At 46.6% G+C, this 26856-nt stretch overlaps 1 protein-coding gene across 3 annotated transcripts in view; it reads left to right on the top strand.

Moving 5' to 3' along the window:
- Positions 1-2293: 2293 nt before the first annotated feature.
- Positions 2294-26856, top strand: part of CNNM2 (cyclin and CBS domain divalent metal cation transport mediator 2) — a 121486-nt gene continuing 96923 nt past the window's right edge. For all 3 annotated transcript variants that reach the window (XR_010473461.1, XM_065067128.1, XM_021295875.2), the window contains exon 1: positions 2294-3994. Coding sequence is in view for 2 of the 3 variants with exons in the window: in XM_065067128.1 (XP_064923200.1) it covers positions 2431-3994 (1564 nt within the window). In the remaining variant the exon portion in view is untranslated. The remainder of the gene's footprint in view (positions 3995-26856) is intronic.

Raw genomic sequence — 26856 nt, 5'->3', positions numbered from 1 at the left:
TCAAAGTCCCCAAACAGCCCATCCTGGGAAGTCTGTGGCAATTAGCTCCTTCTATCAAAGAGAGCCTTCCCAGTGTGAACGGAAGAGCAGATGGGGTGGGGGGGTCCTACCTGCAAACCCCTTCATTAAAAAGGCATGAGTCCCCGCTGCAGCTTTTCAGCTCGCCTGGGGAGAGAGGTGCCACAGCGAGGTCTCCCCTCCCGCATGCATACAGAAAAAGGCCACAGCTAAATGCCACTGCATTTGCATAGCACTATTTTTTTCTGAATTCTCAGCATTTTGGGGAGGAAGCAGCTGAGAGGACTTTTCCTTACCCTTGACTTTGATTTTCAAGCATTAGAGTAGGGGTCCTCTCGAGGATATGCATGTAGGGGTGTCTGGTCTGCCTGGCTTTGCTGTGTGCACAGCCTGGGGCTTCTCAGCCCCTAAGCCATGACAAGAGGTACTCCTGCAGCCCTGTCTTGTGTGAAGAACCCCCAAACAATCTGTCCAACACCCTGGTCTGGGTGTTTTGGGGATCATAGAGAGGTGTCAAAGCCCCTTCTTCTGGTGTGAAGCTGTACAGTATTGGTGTCCTGCCTCTGCAGGCAGAGCAGACGTGGTGAGGGCAGGGCAAGCCATACGACCTGCTGCTCTGATTCATCCTGGGGTGAATGGGAGGTGATCCCCAAGTTTTGAGTCATCGTGGTTAGCAAGCAGTTGCTGTGGCTCAGCTCCTTGGGGGAGCAGACCTGCAGAACTGCCCCAAGATAAGCTGCATGAGGTTTGGGACAGGAAAGATTTGTGATACAGCCCCTGGAGCACTATGCTCTGCTCTGCTCCCTGCCATATTGAGTTGTCCTGCTCAATCCTCTACTCTTCTGTTTTCTGATAACTGAAATGGAAGGGAGGCTGGTTTACCTCCTCTAAAGGGTCACCTTGAATGCAAAATGCTGTCTCGGCCACCATGAGCCAAACTGGATGCTCCCACAGCTCTTCATCTCTGGCTGTCTGGGATGCTAAAGTGTGCCCTGTGCTGTATGTTGTTCATGACTGATTAAAAGTGGAGCGATGATGGTTGCGCTGTGGGGCAGTTACCACCCCAGCTGGGATTGTGGCACAGCAGCTGCGATCTTGGAAATACCTGGCTCTTGGGGTAGTGGGCCACAAACACACAATTAAGTTTCAGGTCTTTTCCCAAATTGGGGCCTATCAGCCCTTCATGCATCCACGCGCTAAGGTCCAGCTGAGCGGAGCAGAGCAGAGAGCCTGAGGAGGTTTTGAACATCCCCAGTAGGAGCTCTAAAGCCTCCAGCTCTGCGCAAGCCAAGTCTCGGCATGGGGTTTGTCTAATTTGATGAGGCTGGAGGTGCTCAGAGCAGCTGAGCAAAAGGTGGAGATGAGAGAGAGGAGCGCGGCTCGTCCGTGTTTAATATTTAATGTTTAATATCTAATGTTCAATTTCGCTCACAGCAACGACAAAGCCGAACAAATGCCAGGGCAGGGTGCCCGTCGCGGTGGCGGGTGCCCGGCGGCTGCAGTGCGACGGTTGAATCTTTAATGGCTGCACTGTGCCGCACCGACAGCAGCTCGGGGCAGAGCAGGGAGCGCCGCCGCCCCGGCCGCCAGCAGACCTGGTGCCGAGGACGCGGCCCCGAGCACGGGGCAGCCCGCCCCGAGGAGCCCTCCGGGCCGCTGCCGGCGGAAGGGCACCGGCGGGCGGGCAAGGGGATGCGCCCCGCCGGGCCGGGCTCCACCGAGCGGCGCCACCAGGAGGCGCTCCGCGACCACCGACCGGTGCGGCGGGGGAAGGTGGGGCAGCGCACCGGGGCCGCTGCGGGGGGCGAGCCGTCCGGCACGGCGAGTTCATGAGCTGCAGAGGGCCGGACTGGGGCGGCGAGAAGAGCTGTCTCATCTGTCCCGGCCGTCCCGACCGCCCCATCGCCCGGGGACTCGCAAGCCGCCCCGCCGAGCGCCGCACACGCCGGCCCCGGCCCGCCGGCCGCACCGCGCCCCCATTGGTCGCGCCCCTCCGAGGCTCCGCCCCGCTAGCCCTGAGCCCCGCCGCCATTGGACGTGGCCGCGGTGCCGGCCCCGCCCCCGCCCGCCTGGCGTACACACCAGAGTCACGCGCCCCCCGGGCTGGGGAGGCGGTGGCAGGCGGCGGGGCGGGGCCGGGCCGCCACGGGCGGAGGGGCGGGCGCTGATTGGCGGCGCGGGGCGACGGGCCCGCCCCCGAGGCGGGCGGGGAGGGGCGGAGCGGGCAGCGGCTTGAGGCGGCGCTCGGCCCGGCCCGGCATTCGCCCCCTGTCGGGTCTCGCGGGCAGCCGTGCCCGCCGCCTCGCCCGCCGCCGCGCCGTGCCCGCCGCCACCGCCGCCGGGGGAGCCGGGGCACGCCGCAGGCGCCTCGCGGCGATGCGGGGCTGCGGCGGCGCCGAGCCCTGACTAAAGATGGCCGCGCTGCCCGGTGGGAACATGGCGGGGGGCGGCCGGGGGGCGCGGGTGCTGCTGCTGCTGCTGCTCCTGCTCGGCGGCTGCCTGGGCCGGCGGCCCCCGGCCGCCACCGCTGCCGCGCCGCCCGCCGCCGCCGTCGTCCCTCCCTCGGCGGCGGCAGAGGAGACGGTGATCATCGGCCTGCGGCTGGAGGACACGGACGACGTCTCCTTCATGGAGGGGGGCGCGCTGCGGGTGAGCGAGCGGACGCGGGTGAAGCTGCGGGTCTACGGGCAGAACATCAACAACGAGACGTGGTCGCGCATCGCCTTCACGGAGCACGAGCGGCGGCGGGGCGGGCGGGCAGCGGCGGGGCGCGGCGGGAGCGGCGGCGGGGTGGCGGGCGGCGGCGCCCCGCAGCGCTGCGGCATCCGCACCTCGGACATCATCATCCTGCCGCACATCGTGCTCAACCGCCGCACCTCGGGCATCATCGAGATCGAGATCAAGCCCCTGCGCAAGACGGAGAAGAGCAAGTCCTACTACCTGTGCACCTCCGTCTCGGCCCCCGCCGCCGCTGCCCTGGGGCCCGGGGCTGCCGGGGGGCTCGAGGGTGCCGAGGGGCCGGCCGGGCCCCCGCCCTGGGGTGAGACCACCTGGATCTACCATGACGGCGAGGACACCAAGATGATCGTGGGCGAGGAGAAGAAGTTCCTGCTGCCCTTCTGGCTGCAGGTCATCTTCATCTCGCTCCTCCTCTGTCTCTCGGGCATGTTCAGCGGCCTCAACCTGGGCCTCATGGCCCTGGACCCCATGGAGCTGCGCATCGTGCAGAACTGTGGCACGGACAAAGAGAAGAACTATGCCAAGCGCATCGAGCCTGTGCGGCGCCAGGGCAACTACCTGCTCTGCTCCCTCCTGTTGGGCAACGTCCTGGTCAACACTACTCTTACCATCCTGCTGGACGACATTGCCGGCTCTGGGCTGGTGGCCGTGGTGGTCTCCACCATCGGTATCGTCATCTTCGGCGAGATCGTGCCGCAGGCCATTTGCTCTCGGCACGGCCTGGCCGTGGGCGCCAACACCATCTTCCTCACCAAGTTTTTCATGATGATGACCTTCCCGGCCTCCTATCCCGTCAGCAAGTTGCTGGACTGTGTCCTGGGTCAGGAGATCGGCACGGTCTATAACCGTGAGAAGTTGTTGGAGATGCTGCGGGTCACCGACCCTTATAATGATCTAGTTAAGGAGGAGCTCAACATTATCCAAGGGGCCCTGGAGCTGCGCACCAAGACTGTGGAGGACGTGATGACTCCCCTCCGAGACTGCTTCATGATCGCTGCTGAGGCTGTGCTTGACTTTAACACTATGTCTGAGATCATGGAGAGCGGTTATACCCGCATCCCCGTTTTCGAGGGTGACCGCTCCAACATTGTGGACCTGCTCTTCGTTAAGGACCTGGCTTTTGTGGACCCTGATGACTGCACTCCTCTCAAGACCATCACCCGCTTCTACAACCATCCGCTGCACTTTGTCTTCAATGACACTAAGCTCGATGCCATGCTGGAGGAGTTCAAGAAAGGTGGGCTCGTGCCTGTGGCGGGGGTGCAGGGGTGCTGCTCGGTGGCGGTGAGCATCTGCCTTCCTGTGCCGAGCTGGCTGGGAAGGCAAGGTTGCTCTGCAGGGAGGTCTTCTCGGGTTCCTGCTTGCAAAGGGGTTTGGGAAGGTGCATTTGGGACAGAGTGGCCTGTGTTCAGGCATCTGCCAGATCTGCCCATTCCCTGGGCCAGAAAGCTGCTATGCGGCTGGTATGTGCCCCTGGCCTCTTCTCCCCACTGCACTGGGATGTGTGTGTGGGCACGGTGCCAAGCAAGGTTGTTTTCTTTCTTGCTTTTTCCACTCATCTGTCCATTATAGTGAGAACCGCTGACGGGAATCCGCGCCCGTTACTTGGCCGTGTCTTCTCTGTGCTTTTTCAGCTGGTTTGACAGTGAGGAGCGGGTGGGCTGCTCGGGTAGGTCGCCCGTATCTTTCAGGCTTAGTGTGCGCACACGTGCTGAGATAAACAAGGCGTTTTAGCTCCATTCATAGGCTCAGCCAGCTGACCTCAGCTCTGTGCTCGTGTTCCAGTTATTTTGATTGACACTTTGATCTTCTAACTCATAAATAGTTTCAGGGTCTTAAAATATATTTGAAAGCACCTGTTGGTGCTGCGCTTCAGAGTTTTCCATTGGCTTCTCTCCGTCCACAGGACCACAGGCTCAGCAGAGACATGAGCCTTTCTACCTCTCCGGTGTAATGTGTGTATTAGTTGCATCAGAATAGGACTGAAGCTTTCTGGGTTATTCCTAATTGTAGGAGGTGTTGACCTGACAAATGCATCTTAATTCCTGCTAGAAGCTTTTGCTTGGGAAAAAGGAGAAAAAAAAATATTTTGCTTTCCTTTTAAAGTCTTTTCCTCTCTGCAAGCCAAAAAAATAAAGCTGTGGCCTGTGCAGGAAGGTGCTTTCAAATAAATAGGTAAGAGAAATTTCAAACAGATGGGATGAACAAACTCTTGTGCTGCAGAGCTGAAGCCAATGGGACCTGGTTGTACCTGGGGAGATCTGACCAAAGTACCACGTAGCAGCTCAGTCCCTGGGAGGTGATCTGGCTGAAAGAGGAGATGTGTACAGCTGCACTGACCCCACAGTTCAGTTAATGGGGAATAGTTGAGTTTACCTTTATCAGCTCTGAAAGGTACCTTGAAAAGAACTTTGTAAATTGGTGAATGATCTTTCTAGGTAACAAATGTAAATTACCACTTAAATTTCAGGTGCTCTTTTGTCCACACCCTGAGCTTTGATGGCATGGTGTGGGATCTGTTTCTTCCTCCTTAACTCAATTTTTGAGATTTGGAGGGTTACCCTCATCTTTATTTCATCTTCACTGACAGAAGGCAGGTATACTTGTGCTTTTTACTAACCAGAGCAGCAGTGGTTTTGTCTTTCTGCCTCTGGCTAGTGATGGGTAAACCTTACCTGGGTTTGAAGCTGTTGGAGGAGTGATGAGGGAGAGTCTCCCTTGGCTGTGGTTTCTGTGCTGCAGGATCTGCAGCTTGTATCTGGGAAACCCAGTTATGTCACTTAACCGTTGGCTGGTTAAGGTGGATTTCACTCATGTACAGGTATAGAATTATTTTCTCCCCCTGTTATTCGGACTCCAGATAGCATGTCAGGGTTATTAACCTGTAAACAGACTTGGGGTGGTTTTAAGTTCTGTTGGTAGCAATGTGTTTGAATAAATTGATGTTGTATCAGATGCTTTGTTTCCTCTGTCTGAAAGAGATGAAACATACTCCTGTGTGTCATTAACGTAGGGGTCCTTTAATAGCTGGGAGAATTAGGTGTGCATTTTAAACCTGCAGGTGTGGGTAAGCCAAATATGCCTCCTTGCAGTTTCTAAAGCTTGTGCTTAGAATAGGCTTCTTCAAAATCTCCTGTGTCGCATGGAAGGGGTGGATCAGAGATGGCTTTCCCTGGTAGCAGAGGACTTCCCTTCTCTGCACTAGGAAACGTCCCAGTAGCACAAGTTTAGGATGACTTCTAACATGCTTGTTCTCTTCTGAGATTGCTGTGTCCTGGAATAGTCTCTGTAGTTGTGGATTAATTCAGAGTAGTTCGATCATACTTAAGTGTTTACTCCCAAATAGCTATGCTGGTTGGTCTGTATTGACAAGCCCTGGTATTAGGACCAGCTCTGTCCTAACTGGTTTCTCTTTAAAAAGTGCAGATATGGTGGAAATAAATGGCTTCCTTTGTGTCCTTTGAAATGAATGTAAATAACTGATAGCTTGCTTGATCTGGCATAGCACAGTGGCTTTTGCAAGAGTTCTTCAAACTTTCTTCTTCAGAGCAACCTTGCCAAATTCCCGTGAGAATGTACAAATTAAGGGTGAGAATCAAATTGCATGTTCCTCTCCGGTAGAGTGTGGAAAATAAATAAGCTCAGAGGGAATAAGGGAATAAGATCATTCCCTTCCCACCACATTGACCTTCTGTTGCAGTGGGTTTGCTTCAAAACTTGCAATATGTATGTTTTTCCACCCGGGTCCCTGCTACCGGGCGGCTGGTGCGATCATGCTGTCGGTTGAAAACTTTAATTGGTTTAAGGAGAGAGGTCTGTGTTTTTTAAAGAAGTCTGGTAGTCTGCTGGGTAGATGGGTTTTTGATGCTCACTTTTTGAGCAGGAACAAAATATTTTTAACACTGAATGGAGGTTTACAAGGAGGAGATTAAAAACGAAGCATGGCAGGATATGTCCTTATGCTGTTGTGGCTGATGAACCGGGTAGTTCTGTGGTTGTTCTGCTGCTTGGACTGAACAGCTGGAGGATTTGGTGGTGGGCCTGTTATTTACGTTTGTTGCCCACAATTGCAAAATAAGTATCTGTTTCACTTCTGTGCTGCCAGGCAAGAAACTCAATTTTAAGAGAGCTGCAGCACTATTCCCACTCCCTTGTTGCTCTAATCTCTTAAAATACAAACATGATTTCTGAAGCAGTCTGCAGAAAAGCTTCTCTTCTAAAAAGCACTGTTTACTTGCAAATATATACATAGCTTTTGAAAGAGGGGCAATTGTCTATTGTCTCTTCCCATCGACAGACCTTAAACCTCTTCCAGCATTGTCAAACCCATTTGCCTACAAGTTGAGCAGACTATGTGTTTAACTTACTGGAATCCAATCATTCAAATTTGATGCAAGGAAGTATAAGGTACTCTCCATAGTGGCCTAAGAAATGACCTGCCTGATTTCTCAGCTCATTTGAAGTGGGGAGCAAAGTGTCACCTGTTCCAGGGGTGGTCTGTGTCCTACGTTGCAGCAGGGAGCGAATGGGTGACAAAGTCATTTTTGGAAAGAAGCTAGTGAACCATCTCCACTGGTCTCCTTTTTATTGTTGACAAGTGTGTGGGCTTGCCTTTCCCCCCCCACCCCCCACTTTTTGTCATTTTTCCTTGGTCTCAGCTCAAACGTTCTCTGTCGCTTTCTCTTGGTGTTTTTCACAGGCAGATCTCTGCATGTGTGATCCTAAATCCAAAGTGTTCTATTTCTAGCTCTGTGCCTGCCAGAGCTACAAGAATTCAGCTTGAAAAGCCTCATGTTGTAATACTAATATTTTAAGATTGGCCCACTTTCTAAGAGCCATTGTATGGCTGCTTTCCTGGTGGCCTGGGCGGCTTCGGAGGGCAGCAGTTTCTGTCAGAGTCCTCGTATCTGAGAACTTCGAGTGCTATGTTTTGATCTTATTTCTATCTGTCTCCACTATTCTGTGGGATCAGAGTGAACAGCCTGTTACAAAGAAGTCACAGGAACTGTGTGTGGCAGTTCTGAGTTCTTGTTTCCTGAAACACGTGGCAGCCTTGAGAAAATGCATAGATTCCTAATTAAAATCATTGCCAACTTGGACCTTAAATATTCTTGTTTCCTAAAAGCCTTGTCAGATTTAACTTGAGGATGTTATCTTCATGCTCTGTTGGCCTTATATTGTCTGATTTTAATAATGTGTACGTTTGGTGGCTATATTTAGTGTGAACATAGGACCTGGAGGAAAACTTCGATTTCTTTTCTAGTTCCTCTTCCCAATCCAAAGCAAACCAAGCCCCACCAACCTGAAACATAAACCCCTTACTTTTAAAGGAGCAGAGAATATCTAGACCTACTTACTTCTCTTTTGAGCACATAGATCCTCTTTTTGGAAGCAGGTAGGACAGTAACTGGTAGCCCAGGGATCCAAAGTTTTGCATTACTCTTGTTGGTCTGAGGTTTTTTTTTTTTTCCTTCTGTTACTAGGTTACTTATATTTTTTTTAACAGCCCTAACCCAGGCTTGTAGGTGGCTTCTTTCCTGGTTCCTTTCAGGTTTTATGGGTTCCGATTCTGCTGGATCATACGTCCAGACTTTCCATGCAAAACCTTTGTTTAATGGATCTGAATGCTCACTTTCTAGTTTATCTAACAGGTTGTCTGTCTCCTGAGCCATTTTTATGTGTGAGCCCATGACTGCAGCATTATGAGAAACTGGAGGAAACTACATAAATCCCTTCTGGGATTATCAAAGGCATGTAAACTCCTTGTAAACTACTATGGTTTTCAAGGCTGTTTGGCTAGCAAAAGGCACTTCCTCTGATCCTGGTGTTGAGGAGGTCCAGCATGGAGACTTTTTGTGTGAGAATAGGGGAGTGATAAGTGGAAGGGAGGGAATTTGCCACCCAGATACAGAAGACTTAGCATTGATATGCCTGCAGATTTGTTTCATGGATGAAAACGGCATGTGGATGTGGGGGTTGCCTCATGACAAACTGTTTCTTGTCTGTCTGACAGCAGAGCACCCTCAGGTACTGTGGTGTCAGGAGCTTTGCTGGCCTTGCAGAGCCCCTGGGGGATGTGTGCTTGTTCCTCTGGAGAGAGCAGATGTGTGTCACTGCAGACAGCCCTCCTGCTGGTGTGCCGAGGGGGAGGCATCAAGGGGAATGCCTCTGAGAGCAGCTCCAGTTCTTCCTGGGCTCCCTGCTGTGAAGCTTTTTTAGGACCAGGAGAAGAAGAGATGCTGCTGGAGGGCAGCGATGCTCCCTGGCCTTGGTGGAGCCAGCCCAGCTGGAGGCTCCGTTCTGCTGCTGAGAGGAAAGAAACATGTGGTCCAGGTGGCTGGCAGGGAGAGGAGTAAGTGAATTAAATGGCTTGAACAGTGGAGGTTTGAATCCGATGCTCATGTTGGGTATGATCCTTGGATTGCTTTTTAACGTTTTGCTAGCAACTCTTGTCATTCCACAGACAAGAAGTTGCCTTTTCTTCCCCTCAACTGTTTGCTAAGTTAGCAAACGCTTTTCTGCACTGAAACCGATGGGAGTGAATTCCACCACAGGTGAACCATGTTCCTATCTGCTTTCTCTGTGTCTGTAAAGGTTATCTGTAATAGGCACAGATGTAAACTTCAGGTCAGTCTGTGCAGCCAGCAGCATTTCACAGCCAATTGTGGAGTAGAATAGAGAGAAAAGGCAGAATGTCAACTTCTGAGCAAATTCAATAGTGCATGGAAATTATTAGATAGCTTAACCATTGCAGTATTCTTCCAGGGTTGAGATTTTTGAGTTTCACAGTTTCTCTGCCAACGTGAGGTTCTGAGGAGCAGAACGCTTTATTGGTGAACTTCAGTTGACTCTAAGGGTGTAAGGACAATGACAGCAAATCCTCTACAGTAGTACGTTGTCTGATAGTGGCTGTGGCTGCTTAGAGAAGGTATTAGAAAAGAGCAAATTTATTTTGTTCCCCATGGAAGCTTACTGATCCCATCAGGCTGTGATTCAGGAAGTTCTGGAACTAAAGATGCTGGCTTTGTTGAATAGCTCTAGATCCTTCTTTCTTTCTGTGAGTGTCTAATCAACACTGAGCCTTGGTCAGCTCTTGCACATAGACAAACAGCAATGTTGCGGCATCTCCTGTCAGTAGCCTTGTGGTGCTAGTGGCAGAAAGAGACAGATCTAAAGGTTACATTTCTGATTGTGACTTCTGTATGAAGCCATCCAAAGGCAGGCTTTATTTCAGCAGGCTGTGACATCACTGTAGCTAGTAGTTGAGGAAATGAGGGAGTTAGCTACCTCACTCTTCATACATGTTCTGAGTATCAATGCCATTAAACTGTAGACGAGATCTACTCCTCTTGGTGTTGTCTAGTGTCAGATTTTGTTTTGCTCACTGGGAGGGCAGACATTCTAGTGCACAGGAATGAAGACCCGGAGAATTTGCAGTCTCACTACTTTGCCTCTTCTAAACACTTTACAATATGTACTTAATAGTAAGAGTCATGAGTCAGTTTGACAGCTGCTTAGGCACCATGAAAGGAGTGGTCAAACAGTGTATTGAATGAGTCTATATCTCATCCTGCCTTGTTTTTTCCATAATACTTAACAAGAGCTCACTTTTTCATGAGCTTGTGTGCCTCTACAGAGCTGTGGTGCAATTGCCATCTAGGTAGACCAATTGCACCTCTAGTATTGAGTCCCTCCTGGTTTCACTACAGGAGCTTGTAAAACGAGCTTTCAACACAGAGTGCCTACATACTCTGAAACATACCCTGGTGAGCATCAGCTGGCACTTTTCTTAATTTGTCAAGGTCCTGAAATACAGCTTACCAGGAACAAATAGCAGTGTAAATACTTGGTACTAATGAGCTACAGCCAACAGCAGCACATGGGTAACAGTCCCAGAGCAGGTGGTTGATCCAGCCTGGCTCTTGCTGAGGTCACTGAGTCATTTCAGGACTATGTAGTGATGGGCTTTTGTTTCACTTTTCAACAATATATAATAATAGAAAGAGAGATGCATAAATCTGTCATTAACCTTCTTCTGGTGGAATCCGCCTTTTCCCTTGTCCTAGAAATCAGTATGGCCCAATAGTTGCTGGCAGAAGAAGCTGTGATGGGAATAAACAAGGGGTAAGTGTGATGGTATGCAAAGCATCTGTGAGAAGAACATAAAAAGTGAAGCTGATTAAGGAACGATAAGGGGAAGAGATGACCTAGTCACCTCGGTGTATGTCTTCTTACAGGAGGTAGGTGTAGGGGTGAGAAAGGGATGGCCTGCAACAGGTAAGCTGAGAAGCTCGTTGGTGTTCTAAATGGCTTTTTGTACAACATGGAGTAATAAAGTTCTGAATCTTCAAAACGTATTGTTATGCATTGAGGCAGAGAACCCAAAGTTGCTGAAAGATTTCCCACAGCTTCTTTAAAAAAACCAAACCAAAACCAACAACAAAACACAAACCCCAAAACAACAAAAAAACCAACTAATGTTATGACTCCAGGACATGCAACCATACCATGTCTTTTGCAAAGCAGACTTGGAGGAACCGGGTCCCTATTTGATACTCTGACTTGAAACAGAAAGTTGCAGTGTCAGAAGGACAAATGACAGAGAGATCCATCATGCTTGGAGACAAACTGGTGGTCCTTTTGACTTGCCACCAGAGTTGCATGTACCAGCTGTGCTTAACATGGTGGCTGGCTTAGCTTTTCTTCCCATTTCTGGTCCCCAATAACAAAGAGGCTTTGGTTCCTTCCAGACTTGTTCCCACTAACTCTTTCCTTTTTCCTTTACTCAGAAGTGCTCTCTTCTCTGTTCATGACTCTGTCTGTAGTAACTTTCCACTCAGGAGAATCATGAGTAAGGGGCCCTTGGAGATGTCCAAGCCATTGTTCTTGTGGTTTGTGTTAAAATTGCGTAGCAGCTTTCCAGAATTTTGGGAGGCAACCAGTTTTCACTAAAGAGGAGAATGACTTTCAGGATTTGCCACACTTCTGTGTTGTCTATGGGACATCATATGGTCCGTTTGTCTTTGACTCTGTTTTAGCACATAACCTGTAAATTCAAGCGATGTTTCTTTGCCTGGGTTGGTTGGCAAGTTGGGAATTAGGATTCTTAACATGGGTGTTTGTGGTTGCTTTTGTGATTTAAAGACATGAGTCAGTGTTACTCTTTACCTACTGGTGATGGTATCTGCTGGAGAGGACTAGTGAAAGAATACTAGAAAAGCAACTTGTCTTGTAACCAACTTGTCTTAAAATACCCAAGCCCTAGACTGAACAGAAACCTCAAAGCTGGGAAAGGTTGTGTGAATGGGACTGACTTGTTACCTCCTTGTATTGAAGCATTTTGCTTGTCAGTTGTTTGTTATAATAACTTAAGTGTTTAAATATGAAGCAACAGTCCTTCTCATCAAGGAGTTGTACTTTGAAGGGCAAAGTAAGTGTGATGCCTGTCAATCTGGGAACTGAAATCTGATGATTATTGAGGCCTCAAGAGTTACAAGTTAACGCGATTTTGCTGCAGTTACTAATTAACCAAGCAAAAGTTTTGCTCCAGCCAAAGAAACTGGGGCCAGAAGATGAGCACATACATTTAGTACAAAAGATCTGTGTAGTTTTGTTTTCTGTAATGCTTTCCGTTGGGATTGCACCATTCTTTTGCTGTCAGTCCTAAAAGGATTTACTTTGCAAATGAGAGCACTGTTGTAACATCTCTCTGCAGGGTGAACTGTGCCATCCAGACTGGGCTCCTACTTGCTTGAGCTTCTGTCCTGCAGCAAGTATGAATGAAAGTTGTTTTTTCTTTAAAAAAAAAAAAAAAAGAAATAAAAAAAATAGTGAGTATTTTATGGCAGTGTAATCTCTTACAGTGATAGTGCCATCCATGACTGTTGATCTCTGTGGAGGTGAACAAGGCTTTATTTTCCCCACTCGTCCATGGGTAATGAGGGCGACAAAGTGCTGACGCCAGCAAACAATTTTAAGAAGGATCTTGCCATTTCTGGTTTCCTTCCAGTACTCCACCTCCTGCTTTCAGAAGATTGTCCTGCCTGCCCTTTGCACTGGGGGGGGGTTCAAAGTGCAGCACTTGGCTGAAAGCGAGTTCGCAGGACCCCTCTCCGAGCAACAGTTATGTGAGGACAAGGCTGATCACTTTTATTGCTTGTGAATTGCTTGTCAGCAATTTCTAGGCTCCTACAAAAAAAAGGAAGCACATCTGCCAGTGTGAACTTGTTCTTGATAAAAATTTACAATCTGGCATCAAAATAAGGTGTGGCTGTGGGTTTTAGGCAAGCTGCAGGCTTACTTCTTCCTTTCTAGTCTGGGACATCTTTCCATTGGAAGCAAGTACAGCTCTTACAGTTACAATTCCAGTACACAGCAAGTGCAGACAGTGGTCTTCAGTTGATATTACAAGGTGCCTAGTAAGAGACTTCAGTGAAATTTTGTACTGGTTAAGGTAGGCCTGAATTGTGAATTATTCAGTAGCTCTAACTTGAACTCCAAGGGACATCACTAAGTTTTTGCTTCAGGATGGATAAATAAGTGTGGTATGTTTTGCTATGTGAATTTGTGTGGGTTTTCTCCTCTGCCGTGTAACTGAGGTATGTGTACAGATAAAGCTTTTTGACTTTCGGATTTTATTTTAGTGTCTTGATGTAATATGTGTGGAGGCGGGGAGGAAGCATCTGTCAAGATACCGGTTATATGAAGACCTGCTGCCTAGGTCTTGCTTTTCTCCAGCAGAAGAAAGGTATAAGGGATGCCTCACCGAAGACTGGGGCAGTGATCCTGTGAATACCTCAGTATATGGACTGCATGGCTGTAGTGGTGTGGGATTTATGCTGCTCTTCAGATGTGATCTGGTCTTTGTCATATACTGGTTCCCTGCTCTCACAGGGAATAACTTTTATCTTCCTGTTGATAATGTAGTTTACCTGGAACCTTTTGGAGTGGTTAGGCTTGAAAACACTTATAACTCTACAGCTAAATTCAATAACTTCACACTGCTCACTGGGAGTATTTTTCCTTTTCTTAGTGTTGAAGCATTGCTTGTGCTATGTGAATAGGTTGTCTCCCAGAGCAATCAAAATCCCTATCAAAATGATTGCCTATTTCTCTCAATGAAAAACCTATACAGTGTACTTTAGACTCAACATCAGCTACTGAAAGTTTGAGTGCTCACTTACAAGAGAAATGAGAGACTTTCTTGTATCACATGTGGAGGAAAGCCTGCTTCTGTTCCTTCTATACCAGCGTGTGTATGTTTTCCTACGACCCTTAACAGAGATCACAACATACTTAAAGCCTTATTCCCGTTCCATGTGATGGACCCTGCCTCTCTGTCATAATCAGGACAGATAGTTTTGTAGGTCTTTCTGTTGGGTTGACAAAGGCCCAGTGTGATTACGATCACTGATGTTGTCATGGTTTAACCCTAGCTAGCAAATACAACCACGCTAGCTGCTCACTTACCCCCTCCCCAGCCCCCCAAATAGGGGACAGAATCGAAAGGGGAGAAACTTGGATTGAGATAAACACAGTTTAATAAAATAACAAAATACAAATACACTACTAGTAAATATCTATATGATAGAAATAGAATATAAAATAAAAGATACTCAAGGCAATTCCTCACAAAGTCCGTCCACACCGAGCAGCCAGTCCCAGGAAGCAGCACCTGGTCCTGAACAGCCGATCCCAGAGACAGAAAAGGGGAAAAAGGCAGAAAGACCCTGAGGCCTCTGCAAAATGGCTGAAATAAAGGCTGAAATAAAGGCTGAAATAAATGCCCTGAACAGAACTGCCCTGAACAGGTCTTGAGAGCAAAGAGAAGAACCAGAGAGAGAAAGAACCCGGAAGATCCTGAGTCTCCTTAAATATGAAGCATAACGCTAATGGGATGGAATACTCTTATTGATTAGTCTGGATGTCAGTCAAGCTCTGCCCCATCCATGCCCCCCCTCCTTGATGCCTCACATCTGTGGACAGATCACTCAGAATGTCCTTGGCTCTCAGACCAGAGCAATTAAAAACATTAACTCTGTCCCAGGGTGTTATCTCTTGTTCTCAAATGAGGTCCAAATAATGACTGTGCAAGCTATGAAAAAGAAAGGTTTCTAACTGCATGAAGAATATTAACTCTTTTCAGTCAAACCAGCACAAATGTAGAGTTGCTTTTCTAGTAGCTTACTGGTTTAATCCAGCTTCTGTTACATTGTCTGAAGGCTCCCAAGGAGAACCTGGAAATGGAGAAGTTGCACAGTTCACCCTGTAGGCAGTCTTGGTGGGGGGTGAAGCTTCCCAACGTGGGAATCCCCTGAGGTTAGAGCTTGAGGAAGGCAGCTGGGGCAGTGAAAAAACTTAATTACCTACAAAATGGTTGCAGTCTCCAAAAACTACAGCAATCTGTTGCCTGATGCCAATCCCAGGGTTGAACCTGTGAGTGCAGTTGTCGTGTGTGCAGCCAACGTGCAAGCAAATACAGTAGTTTTCTTTTTTTCCTGCTTTCTCCAGTGCCCCTGGGGTTAAGGGTGGGGTTGAAGGTTTCCCTGTCCTGTGTGATGCACCACAGACGGGAATCCCAATCTCTCCTCCTCCTCTCTGTGGGAGCACACCTGCTATGCATGGGATGAGACGTCTACCAGGACAGTTCTGTCAATAGCTCTTTTCTTTTATATTTTTTATTTTTTTTTCTTTCCAAAACAGCTGTTTTGAATTTTCCATTTTTTTCTGTAATCTTTGAACAAGCTTTATTTTATTTTTTTTTAATGAGAGGAAGTGTGGAAGGGTGTGAGGTGGAGGGAAGACACAGATACATGTGAGTGTTGAGGGCATTTTCATTTCTGATTCCTGGCCTGAAAATTGGGTTTAAACTTGTTACTTGCCTGCTGTTTGAACATGATCCAATGGTAAGAGGCTTTAACACATTTCTTCTTTGCAAATCATCAACCTCACATCTTCCAGTAAAGGAAAGAATTTGGGAGCATAGCTTCCAAGAGTAATAGCCCTCTCAGCCCCATGTAATGCACGGACTCCAACCAAAAAGTTCCAAGGAAAATATTCAGAAAGGAGGAAGTTTTCTAGCTGTCTCCCTGACAGTTTTGCATTTAAACTATTGGGCTTTGCAGAGAGATCAGTATGCTTTTCTTTTCAGATAGACATGAAGCCATCCTGGAACCGGTAACTATGCTGAAATATCTTAATCCATGCATAGAGTAGAGAAATTAACAAAATGTCTCTTATTTCCCAAGTTTATATTGATGGTGCTCTGTAGTTTGCCACTTCTCCTGCTATCCAATTAATCTCTAGCTGAAAACACACTTGGCGGTATTGGAGGCTGCATCCAGGTACCTGCTTTCTGGTTGTATTTACTTCCTGATCAGCAAAAAGAGCTGAGTACCTTGAGAAGTGCTTGAAGGGATTAAAGGAGGATGCTGAGCAAAGAGCCACCATGAGGAAGCTGATGGGCTTGGAGACTTGGGTGGTATTTATGCTCAGTCTGGGTCTTGCTCTGTTTCCTCCGAAAGGCACTAAAACAGCAGTGTCCTGCCAGTTTTCAGAGGGAGCTTCAACGTTAACATTCTTTCAGGAGGAAATGAAGTCCTTTATAATCAAGAGATGCTTTTAACAAGTGAGATTATCTTAACCATCCTCTTCAGTGCTGCAGTTGGTAGTTGTGACAAGGAATTAGTGGATACTATGACTAAACATGTACCCCCACAGCTGGAGGCAGCATGCAGTTTCTGGGAGCAAGAACTCTTGCTGTGGTAATCCTTGTGAACAATTTCACTAACAAAACATTCTCATCTATCAATGTTTTCTGTGGATTTGAGAATGGTTCGGATGTAAAAAACCTGAAGACTGGATGCCAATGCTCTTGCAGATAGGAACAGATTATTTTTTAACCTCATAAAGCAGAGTTTAAAGCATACAGGAGATTTGTTTTCCTATTGCTGTTTGTTTCCTCCAAAATAGAAAAATGACGCAAGGAAATCAAGGGCATAACTGCTTCAAGTGTGTCGAGAGTTGGGCAAGGGTGAAGTGAAGGATTTCCTAGTGCTGTCCAAAGTTGCATATAGACCACGTACCTTCTCCTTGTGTTTCAGTTACAGTTTGCTCTTGGATGAATATTAATTTTTGTCCCCTGCCCTTGTATCAACTGCATGGCTTTTTGGGACCTAGTATTTTTCAGCTTTCCTCTGTAATTTAAAGTATATAATAAGATTTTGGTTTAATCTTCACTTAACAGCTTCCTTGCACAATGATTGCAACTTTCTGTAGACTGACAGTCCCTCCAGTGACTCAGATTTTGCTTCTCTTGCCCTGAGGTCCTTTGCTGTCAATGTCTTTATTTAGTGTTTTCACTCTCCTTTCTGTAGATCAATGTGTAGTTCTCCTGGGACTGTCTGTTGGCAGAAGGTGAGGAAAATCAAGAGAGAGACTGAGGAGACAGTAGCAACAGATGAGATAAGGCCATCCACTAGACGAGTGTGTGGAGAAACAGTTAAGGTGAATGCCCCAATGGTTAATGCTTTGTTCTGTGTAGCTTTGTGAGTACTGAAATTGCTGCTGTAGAGTTCATTATCGGGTGCTTTCTAGCCTCTTACTGACACAGGGGTTTTTAATCTGTTGTTTTTTCCTTACTGTGTCAGATGTGCCATTTATCCTTTTATCCTATGCTCCTTGGCTTTTGTTTTCAGACAGTTTTAAAGTAATGTCCAGTTTAGGACTGATTATGAACTAAATATTTTTCTGTTTTGCTGGGCTGAAAACCTAGTAGGCAAGTCTTTAAGTGGCATGCCTGATAGTGCTTGAATTCCTAGTCTTGAGGGGTCTGCAAGTAGCTCTCCTTTTTTCTCGTTGGTGACAAGGTGGTAACTGAAGAATGATTAAAAACCTTGGCTCCCCGCTGAGCCAGGAAGTCTCGAGCTCTGTTCCTGGTGCAGCTGGAAAGTTGTTCCTGCACCACGGACAGGTTTGTTACACCAGTGGCTAACACAACCGTGTTCCTTGTTGCCATCGATTCCACAGAGTCTTGAGCAAGCTGGGTAAGAGAGGGATGCAGGGACATAGATCCAAGTCTGTTCTCACTGCTGGTGAAATTTGGGGTGAAAAAGATGGCTTAGTCAGGCTTTTTGCCCTGTTCTGTGTGTGATGTTGTGAGACGGGGAAATAGCAGCTTGCCAACAACTGTGAACAGTCGAGGGGACGTGCAAGACCTCTCCTCTTGATAGTCCAGCCCTGCCCCAGGGGGGTGCAGGACACCTCCTTGGTACACCACTCGCTCTGTCCTGCTTTTCCTGAGTGTACTGGCAGAGGCTGGATTCTGCCACTGCTCTGGTTGTGTTGGGCCCATTTGCACATCAAGGTCTAGGCTGGACTTGCCTCCATGACACACAACTGAAAGAACCGGTGTTCTGTTGATACCATTATCAGTATGTCTCTTCATGCTTCCGTTAATGACTGCTGTCTGATTAAAGTCTCTGTTACTGCAGAAGCTCAGTGTTGGACTTGAAATCGAGGGCACCGTTGTGTTGTGCTAGCCTGAAGAGTTCTGCTGCAATTACGATCATATTGTTCTGTCTAGCTCCATCCTGGTTCTTTATTGTTTTCTTTGAGATAGGAGGTAGGAACAGGATGGAGGAGCTGAGAAATTTGGTGCTTATCCTGTTCAGAAAATGGACGTGGAACAGTGAAGACATGATCCATTTTCCTCATCCCTCTCTGGGGGTTAGGCTTGTGCAGGGAAGGGGTGGATCAGGGACTGGTTCGTCCTTCTTCCCTTGGCTGACTGAAAGAAGAGGTGAGTGAATGGTGTACTCCAGTAAAGTGTGAATTTGGAAACCTCATTGGAAAAGTTGTTACCAGAAGTGACAGAAATAGATTTTTAGTTTCAGAGAAAAATACTTTTCCTTGATTTTTATTTTCTTTGTGTTGGAACAGGGAGACCAATAGAGTGATGGTGGCACTAGGTAGCCTTTGAAAGCTGCATAAGGAAGAGATAGGAGTGTTGCAACCTTTGAGTTGTTAACCTTTTGAAGTCGCATGGGGTAGATGTCGCATTACCCTTGCCCCAATGCATGCACATTTTTACCTGTGACATACCAAGCAAATTGCCTTCTGCCTCAGAGATGGTGAAGAGTTGTTAAACCTGTTTGGCTTCGAGGCAGTCATTCTGGGGATTCTCTTTATCTGCACGCGTGGGGGTCGGGAGGCCTGCAGAGCCACTCTCTTCTCCCTGTGTGTGGTGTCCGCTCTGCAGGACCAGTGCTTCAGGCAAAGCTCCTGTGTTGGGCAAGGGGTTTTAGTAAATGCTTACACAAATAGCGGTCGGTGGTCCGGCCAGGGTCAGGTAAGGGAGCTGCAGTGCCCGCGGGGAAATCTGCAGCCACAAATGAACAAGCCGGTGACTTCTCACAGTAGGGAGGGTGCTTGAGTACAGTGTTTGAAGATCTTATTAGAGAAGAAATAGAACATTAAGCTAGCTTTGCAGTTTGATTTAAAATTGGATACTAAATTCTTGAAGACAATTGTCATGCGTTTATTTTCCGTATCAGAATAAGCTGTTTTTAACGTAGGCGACTGATGGTGTCAGCATCAAAGTGCTGAGTTCAGCATGAAGAAACAGTTTATCTGCATCATGTACACATAGACACATCTTGGCAGTGACCGTGTTGGTCACTGGTGTATAGCATGGTGTATAGCATGTCTGTAGCAGGGGACAATAATACTGAACAAAACTATGGGCATGTCTGTCTGCTTAGGTGTTGTGGGCTTTTTTTTTTCTTCAAGTTATTGCAAACTCTTGTGAGATTGCTGAGACAAGTCTGGATATGGGGGTGGTCAAGGAGAATCCAGAAGTTCTGGAAAGAGAGGGAAAGTGAGAGAACTGCAGGTGTTCAGTGCATGGGAGAAGGCTAAAACATAAAGTACAGAAAAAGAAAACTATCATAGAAAAATAGAAAGAGAAAGTAGCAAGAGTAAAACCTACTGATGAGAATCACTGAAGTATCTGACCTCTCTCTGCTGCTCTTGTCCCAACTATCATGCTCCTGACTTGCTGTTTGCACTCGCTTGTGTTTTTGGTGTCTCAGTGATCCATTTAATGTTACCAAAACAGGTGCCACATAGACACAGGCAAATGAGCTTTCGTACTGTTCCACTCAAGGATATGACTCATTGCTGAAGTGATGGTTCATTTAGCAGAGCAGTTAAACTAAAAGTATGGAAATTGTCAGGGTTTCCAGTGATAAATATTTCCTTTGGATATTTTTGTGTTAAGCACACAGCAAGGAAACTTTTGACTGTGGACGTTGGTCTATTAGGAGTTGACTTGTAGTCCCAAGTTTAATTGATGTGACCCTCATAATGCAGGTAGCTGCTTGGTAGTGGAGGTTGAGCTAGATTTGAACCGGTAGAAGATGACTGACTTGATCTTTTAATCTGTCAGCTCATTCTTCACTCCTGTTTTCTGTTTGGATGTTGTAGTTTTGAGATGTTTTTGGAAAGGGTAGTGGGAAAATTTGCAAACATTTTTCAAACAAAAGATGGTTTGTCTTCATGGCTGGGAGGGTTCATTTGGACACTTGCTCTGAATATTTTCTTGTTTTGTTTGGAAAACGGAAGTTCTTAGAAGTTAGATGGCCTTGGCTTTCTTTGTTCTTTCTTCTGTCTCGGACATCTGTATCAGCTCTCTCACCGAGCTCTTTATCTTACTTGGCTTTTCTGTGGATGCCTGGAGGCCTTGGCTCACATTCTCAAGAGTGTCCACTGGTTCAAGAAGCCATTGCTGCTATCAAATTACCTTGACAGCTGTTGTCCCATTTCATATTTGCCATCCCCTCCCCCTGGCTCCCTTGTGATTTTTGGCAGAAGCTGTGGCTATTGAGCAATAAAACTTGGATCCGAGAATCCTATTGCTGGTGGGAAAATGAGATGAGAGCGTACTAGTTAATGCATTGCAACTTCTTGCTGATGTATAATCAGTAGCATCTTCATTTAAAAACAAAACCTACCACTAGCTACTCTGTGGGTTGAGCAGATGGTTCATTTACTGTTCATCCAGAGCTGTGCAATAGGTGCTGGTGTCTTAAAAGAGCACACTCTATACCAAGATGTCTATCCAGACAAGCTCTTGATCTGGAGTCCTTGACAAATGCCTGTGCATAAGGACTGCAAAGCAGCTGGGATGATCATGTTAATGAGAGTAACCCATAAGGACACAGCTGACGTTGTCTTCTTGTTAGTTCTATTGATGATCCTGCCCCCGTGTAAGCTGGAATAGAGCTCCTGTAGTTTAGCAGACATTGAAGGTGACCTTATAAGAAGCAATTGGTCTTGCTTGGATTTGAAGTAACAAAACATAGAGAGAGGATTTGGGGGCTCTTCTTTTGTGTGTGTTTGGGGGTTTCATTGCCACTCTTTTAAATGCAACCATAAACCACTTCTGACACCGGACAGAAATGGTGTCGATCTTGGGACTAACTATCATAAGACAACTACCATCTCTGTAAACCTCTCCTTTTAAGATGTTTTGTGTTTCCTTTTTCAGTTGTTTGAGAAGTTGGCTGGTGCATGGCATGCTTTAATCTCTACTGATCCTTCCTCTTGTCCCTGTTGGAACATGTCAGCAACTAAATTTTGTGTAACATACTGGAAAAATTAGGAAGGAAGGAAGGAGCAGATCTTAACTGGAAAGATGACTGACAGAAAACAATTAATGCATCCAGAACACTCAGTTCTGAGGAACGCATATAGGAAAAGCATATTAAAAAATTCTTTTGCTTGCAATGTGTGTGATTTACTATCTGATAACATCAGCGTGAAATGTAAAGCTTGTAAAAGTCTGGATCAGACTAGCCTTAATGCATGTCTTACAGCTCCTAAATTACCGTGCCAGAGGGGGAAGCCCAGGCTCCTCCTCAAACACGTGCTGCAACTTTTTTGTACGTGTCTGCAGAGAAGGGTATTTTAAGAAGTTGGCAAATGGTTCTGGTGCATGTGGAGTGAAATCATGACTTCAGTCAGCGGCCGTAAATTTGAGGGTTGGTGCCTCGGGGCTCCGTCCTGGCAGGAGCTGGTGGATTTTGGCATGTTATGGCGTCTCAGCATCTTGGGTGCTGTGGGTCCTCCTGGGTCGTTCTGAGGAAGAGCTGGGGAGGTAGTGCGACCAGCTGAAAAGCCAAAGGGGGAAAACTCAGAAAGCATAGGGTCAATGAAGGTGTCTCTCACTTTGAAAAAAAATCACAATTATGTCAACATTATGCCCTGGAAAAGAAATAGAAGTAAAATAGGGAATGGATTACAGCAAGGGAAAAAATAATGAAGCGTCCCTCCCCTAGCTGTAATGTTTGAGTTGCAGGGTGGGATACATGGGTAAAAATAACATTTTACTGACTTTTCTTTCCCCCTGAAGGAAAACAAAAAATATTCATAAGTCCTTAATTTGGTGTAAACTTGATTAAAGTGTGTGGCGATTTTATCCTCCCTGCCCCGCATCCCTTGCTATGCTGGCATTTAACACGGGTTTAAACAAGGTGCTCCTTGGTCCGGTCTCTCCATGGAGACTGCAGAAAGCGCTGGAAGGCTTGAGCTTCCTGCGATCCCTGGCACGTCTGCGTTACGCAGACACGTTATTGTAGCAGTAGGGGACCTGTTAGTTTTCCAGCCGCAGTTCCCAGCCAGTGTGTCCACTCTGCAGTGTAGACTCCTGCATGTTCGGTGTTAAAATAGTTCTATAGCTTTCAGGCATCTTGCATTTCAAATATGGGTAGAGAAAGAAGTGCTGGCCTTTAAGGCAGGGGTTTCAAAGCTTTTTGGTATCAAAGGCCATGCTGACAACTCGGCAAGCGCTTGTGGGCCCAAGTGCGTTAGATCCTTAGGATAGGAGCTGACTTGCTGCAGGCATTGGAAAGGATTTTTTGCATTGTTTGAATGTATTGTCAGGTGTGTTATGTCCTTTCTTAGCAATGTGGCTGCTGAAATGTCTCCTCCTTTCATGCTAGCCTTGGCTTGCTATCCTGTCAGCCAGGAAAGGGGTTCACTTGCTGTTACAGTCTGCTGCAGCTCGTGTCTTGCTGTCCAACCTCTTCAGCTTAAACCCACATTTCTGAAGAATCCCAGCTCCTGACCCCTCTGCTGCAGCAGCTCATGCTGTGGCTGCGGAGGGTGGAAGGGGGGCTTTGGGGAACATATCGAGCTCGGTGGTGGGTTGCATGGTGGGACAAGTGCCTGGGCTGTCCGTCTGTCACAGCCCTCTCCCAGGCGTTCTGCAAACCCCAGAAAGCAGCCGGTTCTGGCAGGGCAGAGCTTGTCTATCCTGGTCAAGGTCTCAGAGGTCTTACCAGGTTACCTGTTTGTTGACTGTTTGAAATACCAGCGTGTGTCGCTTCCGCTCTGCTCTCACGCTTTCCAGCCTTGCCGAGCTGCCGCTTTGCTTTCTTGCATTGGGCGCGTTAGCTTTGTTGGTTTGTTGTGGCATTTGAGCATCTTTGGATGACAGACAAACACCCTACCAGTACTCAATGAACTGTGCTTAGATCTGTAAGATTTATTTTCATTTCCTATGTGAGGCAAGTGTAGAGGTCAGTGCTACAACACAGTGCGGAAGGATAAATGCAATACACAGAGATGTACCAAAACTTTTCTTAACAGCCTTGTTGAAACCAGTGCAGCTATGACAGTGTGGAGTGCCACCAGGCTAATTGTTCGAGTCCTTGTCTGGCTCACGAATAGAGCTCGCTCTCAGATTGAGCTCTGGCTGCACCACTGGCTCACTTGCTGCAAGGAGCACAGCTGGCACAGGTGTTTCAGCTTTTAAATGCAGTCACAGGTTTTGGTCTGAGGTGGAAGCACACTTTAAGAGTTATGCTGTTTTGCATGAAAGACTAAACAAATTTGTAGCAGCATGGAGGAGAAGCCAGTTCTCCTAACTCCTGGTCATGTGCTTTCACCACAAAGACCCTGTTTCTTCTTTTACTTAACTGCAGAATTCCATTAGATCAAAAGCTAGTTAAGGAAAATAGAGCCCCATGTGGTCCTGTGTGGTTACTTAGGCAAGTGCTATTTTTAGGAATCCCAGTTGAGTAAGCCCTGGCTCTTGCTGCTGTTAAAATCCATGGAAGCAAAATTAAAACTTTTACCTTCATCTCAGCTGCATGGAGGCCACTTGGCTCTAGCCATCTGTGTTTTGTAGGGTGTTTTTCTTGGTGGGTTTTTTTTTATTTCTTCACTTGTGCCTCCCCCAGCTCATTCTCTGCCTTGCAGGGAATTTTTCCCTTTCCAAGTGGGAGTTAATCAGTTCCTTGGGTGTGGGAGATTTGGAATAAAGCAGATAGGAAGTAATGATTTCTGCACCTCTCGTTATCAGAGATGTTAATGAGCTCTTGCCCTCCAGTACTAGGATTCTGCCTAACTCCACTTAAATGCTTCTCCTTGCTTTAGCTTCTGTTGCCCGGTTTCATTGATGTGTAGAAGATACCTCTTGCTTGCTTTGCCCATACCAAGAACAGGGATCCCAGGTGTGTAAAATGTGACTTGTCCGCAGCTCTTTTGCCTTGGTGATGCTGAAGAAAATGTCTCACAAAGTTCTGTGTACAGACCTGCTTGACAAGCTTAGTAGGAGCATTTTGAGGGCAATGGTAGAAGTAAAACAGTTTGGTCTTGAATTAAAGATAGAATAATCCAGTTTCTATTCTGAAAACAGTGGTTTAGAGTCTGAAGACCCTCTGTTGGTTAATAATTTTCCTCAGGTTGTGTGATCTCTGCTTGAAGTACTCTGACTGAAAACAACAGCAGCAACAAAAAAACCCTCCACTTCTGAAATCTTGTGTCAGGGCTAAAATGCTCTGCATTACCAGGCTGTGTGGTGACAGCATGGCGATATTCTGTAGAATATTTGAGGGCCTTTTAAATGCAAAGGAAATTATTAGTAACCTTTTCAGCTTGGTTGACATTAGGCTAATGTTTCATGTCAGGCTGAGGTGACGAGGAATTAGTTGGGGATTATATTTATCTGTGCTAGTGTAAATGCAGTTATGTGGGCAAAGTTTTAGAATGTTTTGGTTTTCTCCATTTAGAGATCTGGCTTGAGCTTGGCCAGCAGAAGAGTGGTCTTACAGATATGAATTGCATATCTCCTCAGACTTTGTGAGCCCTAGCTAGGACTGACATGCAGAGAAGCCACAGGTAAACTGAACTGAAGCAATGCCCTAAAACAACGTTAGGGAATCATTAGCCTCAGGACAGTTATGGGTCAAGACATCCTTGGACTGTGCTTAGAATGTGGCACACACAGTGCTGCACTGCTGCATCCTTGGTAGTATGGATGTGATTGTGTCAGTGGACAAGGCTCGGGGATATTTAACATATATATAAAACCATCTGTTTGCTAAATGATTAATCTTCCACATATGCATGTCATTAGCTCTTCTTCTCCCTTTTCTTTTTCTTCTGAGTGTTCACAGACCCCAAAGAAGATGTGGTTATTGCTCCTCAGGGCTAGAATTATTTTCTGTCTGGACAATTTGCAGGCTTCATGGCTTCCTGTCGCAGAGTGAAAGCCCAAATAATAATCCCAAATTCTTTGAAAAATGTGGAATAGATAACACTTAGCTGCCCTTCACATGGACTGGGGATCAGAAACAGCATCGGCATGTAAACTGCTGCAAAGATCAACTGTGCAAAGCTACAGTACTGGGAACCAGGAATGTTCATCATAAAATATTGATCACTTTCCTTGCAGAATAGGAAATTGAGGTAATGTCTTGTTGCTGCAGAGTCTCCTTGCTGCAGTTTAACTAAAGAACAGGCCACTGTCAAGCCACAGGATGGAATTAGACGGATGAGATGTCCCATGGTGACAACCACTGAACTGACTGGTGAGCCGTGACATCAGGTAAACTGAACAAGCAAAACATTTCTTGCTTGTGTCCTTGTAACTGGAGAAGAAAACACAGGTTGTGATGTCAAATAAATTAGTTCTGTAAATGTGTGCTTCTACCCCTAAACTCACACTTTCTGGGTGGCACTGCAGTGAGTGACTTTGCCAGCTAGTCTGCGAGTCAGGTTTTCTTTTCCCTAAAAATATTGTTTCCCTAATGGTATTTTCCAGTGATTTTTTAATTTAATTTTACTTTATTTAAAATTCTTCTTTGATATCCCAAACCAGTGTTTTGTGTGTTAGCCTTGGGTGTAGTTTTCACCCAAAGTCCTACTGAGATATAGGATGGCCTAGGTATCACCCGTAGGATACTATTTTTAAGGTAGAATTTTGCAAGAGACTAGTGAGAACTGAATTTTCAGAGCAGTTAAATCCCAGGGGTATTTTAAATTATTTTCTTCTTGTAGAAGTTTTTTTGAAGAAACACTTGTGGAGTATTGCCATGTTATGTTTTGGAGCATTCAAAGCAGAATGCAAAAGGCGACTGAATACGGATGTCCAAGAGTGGTGATGTTCATTTAGCATTGTATTTGACTTCAGCTGAATCGAGTGGAGAGGGTTAGTCCCTGAAGAGTTGCCTTTAAATGGCTAATAGCATGGCTATTCTTACCCTGCTTTGGTCCCGTGTTTCCCCTGTAAGGGAAGGGAACGATTGCGATGCTTTTGGGAGTTGCAGGGGTGTGAGAAGGCTTGCAGATTTGGGCTCTGTAAGAAGCTGGCCGAGAACAGTTTAACAGCAGGATTTTAGGTCTTGCATTAGCCACTTATTGGGGAAAGAACCTGCGGCTCTTATTCCCCAGTAGAGGAAATAGTGAATATTAAGCAGGGAAAACTGTGTTGAGAATTACAATATTACAAAAAGATCACTGTGCTTTGCTTCCTCCATCAGCCAAGCGATGCAGAGGGAGAAGCTGACTCACGCCAACCTGCTTTGCAGGCTTCTTTGAGTCGAGCTGTTGGAAAACTGTGTCACTTCAGCCCGAGAGAGTTGTAAGAACAGAAGTACGGTAATATATTAAAATTACATCAAAGGCTCTGGGAAATTTTAATGAGATCAGCCCAGTATTTATTTTCATGCTTAGGAGCAGAAATAGCGGAATAATGTCATGGAAATATTCTGGAATGAGGAGATGTAACAGCCAAGACTGTCGCTAATCTGGTAA

This window comes from Columba livia, chromosome 6 (assembly GCF_036013475.1).
Source record: "Columba livia isolate bColLiv1 breed racing homer chromosome 6, bColLiv1.pat.W.v2, whole genome shotgun sequence".
Taxonomy (NCBI): domain Eukaryota; kingdom Metazoa; phylum Chordata; class Aves; order Columbiformes; family Columbidae; genus Columba; species Columba livia.
This window is presented reverse-complemented; position numbering and strand designations above follow the sequence as displayed.